This window comes from Vipera berus (genome assembly GCF_964194415.1).
Source record: "Vipera berus genome assembly, chromosome: 1".
In the NCBI taxonomy this organism is placed as follows: domain Eukaryota; kingdom Metazoa; phylum Chordata; class Lepidosauria; order Squamata; family Viperidae; genus Vipera; species Vipera berus.
In genome coordinates, this window is record NC_138202.1 from 317,477,286 (window position 1) to 317,487,032 (window position 9,747).

General features: G+C 36.2%; 1 protein-coding gene across 1 annotated transcript in view; it reads left to right on the forward strand.

Moving 5' to 3' along the window:
* The window catches only part of CAMKMT (calmodulin-lysine N-methyltransferase), a 279,828-nt gene extending 276,302 nt beyond the window's left edge, over window positions 1–3,526 (forward strand). The window contains exon 11 of the mRNA XM_081315306.1: window positions 2,318–3,526. Coding sequence (XP_081171432.1) covers window positions 2,318–2,395 — 78 coding nt within the window. The 3' untranslated portion in view covers window positions 2,396–3,526. The remainder of the gene's footprint in view (window positions 1–2,317) is intronic.
* Window positions 3,527–9,747: the final 6,221 nt, after the last annotated feature.

A 9,747-nucleotide genomic window follows, 5' to 3' on the forward strand; every position in this document is an offset into this window, starting at 1 on the left:
AGCAAAGTCAGGATGATTTTCTAAACAAAAGCAAAGGCTGAGGCTGAGGCTGTGGTAGGAGAGCAGAATGTGATGTCAAAAGAATAGTTATATTGCCTTTCTGCTTATCTATTTGAAATACCACATTACGAATGGCTAGTGCTTATAATGTGTCTGGTGTGCGGTTAATAATTGTGGCTACTGTAAAGGGTAAACAGTATGAATTCCGCTCCCGTTGCTGCTGTTCACCCTGTGGGTCTGAGTGTGTTACATCCAATTAGGAGGGAAAGCATAATGCTACCAAGAGTGGCCATATAATTTATTTCAGTTCTCCTAGGCCTCTCTTGCTCTCCTCCCTCTTCTTGCCTCCAAAATTGAAAAATTGTTTTATTCACAATTTGCTTTTAGTTGTTCGTGCAATTCAAAGGGTGGGCTTACGAGGTTTTTCCCCCCCATTTCATAAAATTACAATAATTAATTGGGCTCAGAAGTGCAACCATGATGTGCGCAATAACACTCTACATAATATTCTGGACTGAAGCATATGCACTGTTTACAAATGCTTCTGTGTGTGCATATATGAGTTCAATAATGTTATGTTTCCAATGCACTTATGATTGGATAACAGGTTGCAGTAATACATGCCTTTGTGGCATTTATTTGTTTAACATCCCCCTGCTAATCTGGAATAGTGAAGCCGGGTCTGGGTTGTGTTTAAACTCTGCAATGGAGCCTTTGGGCTGGCCACCAGAGGTCACTAGAGAATTCAGGTTTAAAAGAGACAGGCTGGGGGGGGGGGGGGAACAGACCAGATCTGCTGCATTCCTAAAGAACATTTTTTTTTCCCTTATGGACTTACAAGATATTATTTCTGGATGTAGGTTAGTGAAGCTGCTGACCCAAGACACATCAGGGTAGAGAAGATTATGAGCAATAGGAATGGTCATTTGAAGTTTACTCTTCAAGGAAATGAAGTTTCCTTTCTAAAAAAAAACAGACTTTAACATGCAACTGGGGAAAACTTTGAACTGGAAATTATTTTGTACACTTTTTTTAAAAAAAAGGAAGCATTTCTTCATTATTATTATTATCATCATCATCATCAACAACAACACTTATAACAATGGAGTATTTTTGGTTCTTCAAGAGATCATTTGGAATGTGTCCCATGAAAATTCATGCCACACCCCCACCCACCAAAAACAAAACAAAACAGTTTTTTGTTGCTCAGGCCCAGAATGGACTTCCAGAAGCGGCATCCACACACAGAGAAACAGTTGTTCACATATTTGAATCCCACCACTGCTTTAAGGGACAACATTTTGGTATTTGCAATGCCATTTTAATCAAAGTACATCACCCACTAAGAATAACATTACCTGAACAATAAGTTAGCTATTTAAATATTTAAATTAATGAGCCATTTTATTCACATAGAGCTCCTTGTTCTAATATTAGAGAACCAAATTGTCATTGTTAACATGGCTGAGAATTTTGAGAGATTAATAATTGTTGTTGGGTAAATTGTACTACTCATAAATGGAAAATTATTTCTCAGAATTAAACAATAGGACATTGGTAAATTCCTGTTTATATAATGGCTGAAAAGAAATGCCAGAAGCTCTTTCAAATATATAATATTCTAGTATACATATGTACACTAGAGTATTACATATTAAATATTATATATTAAAGAAAAAGGAGAGTACTTCATATTCTTTGCCTCTCATCTTTCAGTTTAGTGTTGCCTCTGTAAACACACACAAGGAAATTGTTTCAGCGATGTCTTTTTAAATGTTAAGATGACTTGATTTTCATCTGGATAGCTTCCTGAATTCAGTAATTTGTGCCTATAGAAAATATATGCCAAATTCAACTACTTGGTAAGTAAGTTTTCACTGGAGAGCTGCTTAAATGAATACATGTTTTAAGAATACATGTTACACTGCCCTGAGTTATAGAGTTCACATAATCTTTGTTCTTGTTGCTAAGAATATGCTGCGCTATTCTGTGTTCAAAGAGAGGCAAGTTTGAATTACTATGCAAAACTACTTAAATTTGTTAGCTGTTGATGATCTCAGTGTTTTATCAATCATAAATACAAAGCTTTATTCTTTAGGAGGCAGTTATTTACTTGTATATTTCAGACGAACCATATTTACCCCACTGCGTGATATTTTCTCACTAGCAATTTTAATTACCGTTATAAAAAATGAAAATAAAAAATTATTTTCTCATTTGATAACCACTCATCCAACAACAAAAACAAATGTACCAACAAAGATTATATTTTTATGATTAAAACAAATTGACTGTTGCTTTGTTTCTTTATTTGCAGCTGAAAAAAGAAGAAAAAGATATTTATGATCCAAATCTCCACTACCCATTTTTTCTTGTTTTAACCAAAGAAGGATAGAATATGGGAAGTCAATATTTTTATTACAAAATAGAATGTACTTATGTAATAATTTCATGGGAAAGGTAAACTCTGAGCAATGTAGAGCAGATCACTCTAGAACTATGGGTCCATTGTATTAAAAAGAGAGCTGAAAGTTTCAACAGCTCTATTTTCCTTCCTTTGTGGCTGTCATTTCGCAGATGATTTCTTCATTGTGACAAACATGGTTTTATTTTTCTGTTGCATCTGGAAAAAATGTGTTTGACCAACTGCAAAATGCTAAAGGATTTATTGTTCAAGTAAGTGAAAAAAACAGATACTGGTATCTGTCCAACATTTGAGACCATGTCATACGGTATTCTACGAAGATTTCATCTTATTTTACCATTATCCCTTAGGCTATTTTTTAAAATTACTTTTGGGGTTTTCTTTTCAGAGTGAAATTTTTCAAAGTCAGTTTATCTGATTTTTTTTTTACAACAGGATTTGGGATTTTGGAGTTTTATTGTTGAGTTTTTATTTGGGGGGGTTGTCCTCTGAGTAGATGTATTAGAAATTATTGCTTCAAACTAAAGCTTCATAAACTGACCATTTGTCCTCTGGACACAATGCGTTGGCCAGCCCTCTGCTCCTCCTCTCCAATTATGTGTGATTAGTCTCAGTGTGTTGTGTCAAGAAGGGGGAGTGTGCTGAGTACTTATTATCTGTTTAGGTACAAGAAGAGTGCTCTGACTATGAATGAAAAGTGAGTGTTTATCAGTCCTGAAATCTAACTGCAACTGTTCCCTATACTTGCTATTAAAAAATAGATCCTTGTTGGAGAAATGTTGGGTGCTGTAGCAATTGTGGTCTTTCCTTTGCTCCCTCACTCCTCCAAAATATTGCCTAACATTGGCCATAGCCCACATCATTTCATTAACATTTTTGTCCCAGAAGCAATACATACCTTTCAAAGCCTAAGACAAAAGTATTTGGATTTGTTTTCTTGCTGGTTTAAAAAAAGACTTTTTGGCATTCTAAGAAGTTTATCATCTCATTTTTTAAAAACTGTTTTTAGAAGTATCTGGGGAAAAATTCAAATGGTATTATACTTCATTCTGTGCTTGATTGCAAGGTACTGTATATGAAAATAAAATAATTATCCCTGAATTGTTGCTTCTCTTCTCTGGTTTAATAAGTTGCACACAAACTCCCATGCCCTTCCATCTTTCCCTCAAATGCATTTCTTTACCACCAGTTTACATGTCCTTGTATTCCACACTTTTTTTATGCTCCATTAGAACACCTATATGGATGGCAGAAGGCATAGGTCAAATTGCAGTTAGATCATACATTTCTTTCTCACAAAAACCTGAATTGCAATGCCAAGTGATGGGCTAACATCACAATAACAGCAATTTATTCCTCTTTTGATAAAACAGCAGTCTATTCTCAGTGTTGGATAAAGACCAGGGGCAATGCAAACCAGCCATTTATCCTAGTATTTCAGTAGTAGATCTCCTTTTATGGATTTTATGGATTTCACATTGAGACACTTACTGCATGGAATTTCTGCTTAGAAATGGCAAGAATTTAGAGATTAATGGGTTTATCATCATGGTGTATCTCATAGATACGCATGCTATATATATATATATAGTAAAAATTTAGTGTAGAAAAGGCACTAACAGCACCCATATGTATGAAACTTCACATTTCATTACAAAAATATTCAAGAACATGACAACTAGATATATTTGCTAACTTTTATATAATGACCCTGGAAATTATTGTTTCACTCTTTTTCCCCCTCTGAGTAGATAACAAGTATATCAAAATGAACAACTAATTATTATTGTTTGTTTCTTTCCCCCATCTGTCATGTCAGTACAAGCTAGTGTCTCAAATGCAGGCTATTATCCCGTAAGGGTTTAATTGAAGGGGTCTTAAGAACACGATCCTACAAACATTTATGCATTGAGGCTGAATGGTGAAACTAAATTACTCATGCATATAATTGATGAAAGGACCAGAGGCCCTAGATTGTAGCATTGGCTGCTAAATATCATTGTTTAAAATTCTCTGGGTTTCCCCCCACCCCTTATTTTCTGGAAAAAAATTAAGTTGCTTTGTGGTGGGATAGTACTTCTAAAATTATCATCATCTCTACATTGCTTTAATGAAACACACATTCCAGTTCTTTGAATGTTGCTTCTGCTTCTCTAAATATTGTTATAAAATTAAAGGCCTGTTTCAAATTTAAAAAATATTAAAGATTATTAACCGTGATTGTAAACATAAATTGACTTGAACAAAATTTAAGAAACCTTCAGTTAAACACACTCAATGTGATGGGTATGTATGCTAGATTTTGTATGAATGGAAGTTAAAACTTAATAAGTCCCTTAAAGCAGTGGTGGGATTCAAATATGGGAACAGCTGTTTCTCTGTGTGTGGATGCGGCTTCTGGAAGTCCATTCTAGGCCTGGGAAACAAAAATTAACTACAGGTTCTGGTGCAAACTGGCTGAATCCCACCAGTGCCTTAAAGTTAAAAAAACACTGCAGATATCAGTCATCAACAATCAATGGAAACAATACATTGGTGAAACTTTTCTTATGGGCTTGTAAGCTGCTCCTGAAGGGGCTTTTTTATACTGAATGATAGTTTCTGAGCCTCCTATAGATAGAAGTGCAGGAGGCAAATTCTGTTTTCAGTAACAACATAATGGGCAAAGATTATGTTGGGCAGTGTTATAAATGTTACATGCAGTAGTAAGGTTTGTTTTGTTTTCTATTGCCACGCACATACTGTGATAAAATAAGAATGATTGTTTTCCTTTAATTTCAGAATATTTGACTTGTACTCTGCACATTTAGTATTCCTTTGATTTTTTTTCTTTGCAAGGTTACATAAATTAAATGGGTATTCTGCCCCAATTGGTGCACTAAAGACAATATGTCACATCTTCAGCCAAAGAATCTGCATAATCTAAGGCAATACTTGTGCAGAGACTAATGGAGGGCAAGGTCAAGTTCCAGTGAAATCAATTCAGATCAAGGCAGGGGAGAAGGAAGCAGACAAAAGGCAAGGCAAGATGAGGTTGGTTGGAGAAAAAGAAGAGCCAGTAGGGCAAGATAGAATCAAAAGCACGAAATGGCAGAAAGTCTCTGGTTATTCATCCCTAGGGACTGAATGCAACATGCTCTTACAAGTGTGAGTGCTTGTAACATTCTCACCCTTGTCAATCAAGAGTTTAGGAAAGAAATATGAACATTCTCCAGCAGTATTGTTCCATCCCCTCAGCTGAGGAAAGTATTTCCCCTTCCAAAAAAGAAATCACATATGCAAATGAGCCATGCCTTACGCTCTTGTATAAATGCCATTTTCACCAAAAACAACAGCAACAACAAAAACCCCTAGATGTATCTGTGTGTAATTCCATTATCTCCCAACCCCTGGAGTTGATCCAGAAATATTTATTTTTACCCACCTTTATTATTTTTATAAATGATACAAAGGTAATGAACATACAGTACTGAGTAGTTCCGCCTCCTATTTTCCCCACAACAACCCTATGAGGTGAATTGATCTGAGTGAATCTGATTCATCCAAGGTCACCCAGCCAGCTTTCCTACCTCAGGCAGAATTAGAACTCACAGACCTCCTGGTGTCTAGACTGGTGCCTTAAGCACTAGGCCCAACTGGCTCTGACCGATCCTATGGTTGGTTTCCCATTGCTTCTACAAAGTTACAGAGCAAGAATGAGTGCACTACCCCCATCGTGCTCACACCAAAAGTCATCCAAAAGTGAACAAATGCCATTTCAATCCCATACCCAGGTAAAATTTTATTTAAAATTGTACTTAAATACAATTTTTAAGTTGTATTTAAAAAAATAGGCTTACTAAAAGCATACAGTTATTTGGATATGCAGAGTCATTCCATAAAGCATTATCTTTGATGGGCTGGGGGGGAGGGATATGGGGAAAATCCAGGTTATTACAGAAACATGTGAATTACCGGAGAGCCATAAATTAGTGATTACAGAAAAGCATATTTTGTTCTATTCCAAAATTAATACAATACACAGATAGTATTTTCCTTAGTGCAACGGAATGTGCACAAATTTGTGGGCAAGATATAATAAAAAGCCAGAATATCTCCCATATAGATTTAATTACTTTAATATCAATGTTTTTTTTAACTTTTGGCCCCTCTTATTTTCTCTGCCATATGCAACATTTTCACTCCTCAAAAGTAATTATCAAATTGTTTTTATTTATTTCATTTCTATAGTTGCCTATCTCAGTCAAGTGACTGCACAGACTGTTGCTCTGCCATTACATTCCAAATCATTTTGTCCAATGGTAGGGCCAGCTTTGTGGAAAACATCTCCTCCTATAAGGTATTGCACAATCACACAAAGTAAACCCAAGGATGTTTTTTCCTTGCACGCACACCCAGATGCATAAGATCTGCTACACAACACAATCCCACTGTGACATTTTGTGAGCTCTTTGCACACACAGTTTTTTGGAAACAATTCAGCGTGTGTTATATCTGCCAAAAATCCAAATACCTCATTAGTCTGTTGAAGCAACAATGACAAAGATATCTTTGGCACCTTAGTACCTATATGATTTATTGGAGCTGTGCTTTCATAAGCTGCAGCCCATATTAACAAAAGCATGAAGTAACCTGGAAATTGTGCAGATAAGAGTTTGCTGAGGGAGACACAGCTTATCTACAAAAGCTCATGCCTCATAAAGAACCAACAAGCTGGTATCAAGATTGGTTTATATTATTTTAATGTGTATCCCATCTCTCTGTCCAGATAGAAGGCAGGACTATTGATGGTCATCAAGTCTGCTTCTCTGCTCAGTACTTTTATTTTGCAAATACTTTCAACATATTTCATCCAACCTTCAGTTCAACATTCCCAGGAATAAACAGCCCTCTGCCTTCCCACATCTATTCTCTGTCAGTAAGAATTTTTTTACTATTTCTCCTGTTGGTTTCCCATTGCTTCTAGACTTGCATTTTGTCATCAGCAAATGACTGCATCATTTTCTACGCTACAAATGTACAATGTCTCCATGTATTCTTCTCTTCACCAGATTAAATATACCTCAAATTCCCATACTTATGTAGTTTTTTTTTTCCTTTCTACAGATATCTCAGATAAGCATGGCTGTCAGGCAGGCCAGTGATGAAGTAGGTGCATCTGATAGTCCAACCTTTAAAAAAAACCAAAAAACCAAAACCTGTTCTCTGTGTTGACTGAACATGATCTCTTTTTAAAGATGCTTCTCATTAACACTCCTGGCTTGTCATATATTATTTTACCCCCAGATTCAACAACTGCCAAGTTTTCAAAAAATCTCTAATGTTTGAGGTATTTTTCCAGGAATGAAACCTTCCATATTTTTTTAAAGAAGGAGGGTAAAAAAGCTTCTGGTGCTAAAATTTAATTCAACAGAATTGTTTTTATCAGAAACAAACTACAGTAGTGTGAGACAGCAATTGTGTTGGAACTTTTTTTAAAAAAATCCCCAAAGATGCTAACCAAACTAAGTGTTCTGCCCATGGTCTTTGTGTTCTCTGACTTAGTAAATGGCTCTTAGCCTTCTCTCCCTCATGGACCATCTGCATTTCATGCAGTTTTTAAATGATTAAACAGATCATGCTGTGACTTCCAAAATGTCAACAAGTCCATAAATCTGGAAAACAGGAATGTAATAAAATAAGTAATAGGAGATTCAGGAGTTAATAGAGGCTTTAATATGGGAGTGTATACAGTAGCTACATATTGGAAACAGTGCAAGTGAAGATGGCTTAGTATTGCAAACTGAGAAAGAAAATTGTTTTTAATTAGCACCTTCCTAAGAACTGCTGATTAATACTGTTTGGTTTGGTGAAAAGCTTTCAGCTGAGTAATTTGTACAGCCATTACAACAGTTTTGTTAGAGAAGGGACTCCTGTTGTTAAACACAAACAGCAGATGATAATGGTGGAAGATGAGTTTGTCATGTAACAATTCACCTTATTGGTGAAAAAAAAAAGCTTTACATAAAATCTAATACAGTAGTAGGTATCAGCAGAAATCGCATATAGTATACATTGGAAAGAAATGTTATATGGTTTATAAAATTATACACACCTTTTAAAGGCATTGGGCATTTAAGCTGGTTGGTAAGTAGGCTTGTTGTTAATATTGTTCTCCTTGGAAATCTGTGCTGGTTATTTAGCCTGTAAAATTATGTTCCATGTGTGAATAAAGTGCTGCATTTAAACCTAAGATAATCTTCCAGGATGTGCATTTTTTTCCTGAGAGGTGTTATTACTTATTTTTGGCTACCTTGGTGGATAGAAGCTTTTTTATCCATTGGAGAATTACTAGTCAAAATCTTTACTCCCAACTTGTCTAATAAGGTAACGTGCAGATTTCATTTCCATCCAATTAGATGTTAGGTACAATATACAGTAAACAGGAGAACTTAAAAAAGAAAGAAATGTGATTAACAATGGAGGAATATGTATATTAAATTGTTACGCTATCCAAGGAATTGCTTGCCTGGGGGTGCCATAATAGATCATGAGAGGGTTTCTCCCTCCCTCTCCCACTCCCTCCCCCCCCCGCCCTTTTCAACAGGCCTTTGGGGTAATAACAAGGGTTGAGGCTCACGACAGTGCCAAATAAGCTTTAGACAGCATAATAGTCTGCAAAGAAAAGCCACAGAGCACTAATGCGAAAGAAGAGCTGTCCACCACATGCAGCAAAAATCACCAAAGGTCATTTTATGGTAGCAATTGTGACACAAAATTGGTGGTCATGCTACATGTCTAATACTCAGCGCAGCTTTATAAATGATGGGCCCCTAGCGATGGCTGTCATTAAGTGCTTTCATCATAATAAACTTTAAACTGTTGGCTTTATGAATCACCAGCCAGTTTCAGCTGTTCGGTGGATGGCGCTTGCAGGGCCTTAAGTGTGACAAGACCTATTAGGAACTGCAACCATGCTTCAAGCACACTTGGCTTTCCCACTCCTGGGGTGATTGCAGCCTATTAAAAGGCATCTGGGAAGATTTTCCTGTAGCAATCTCTGATCAAGAGCTTTTTTGGGCTTTGACCTGCATTTCCTTCAAGACTTTCTCCAAGGAGTTTCATAAGAGCAAAAACTCCAGAGGATTTATAGCCACTTCTGATTAATACCTTTTCAGGGTGTTTTTCTCTCCTCCTTTTGCAATGCTCCCACTGCTACATGGAGAAAAGCTTTCATTGTTCCTAAGGTGCTTATTTGTGACCTTTTCTCGGCTTTTCTTACTCCTTCTAACACGTTCTCAGCAAATCTTTGGTTTGTAACCAAGACAGTTGTTGAATTGTTA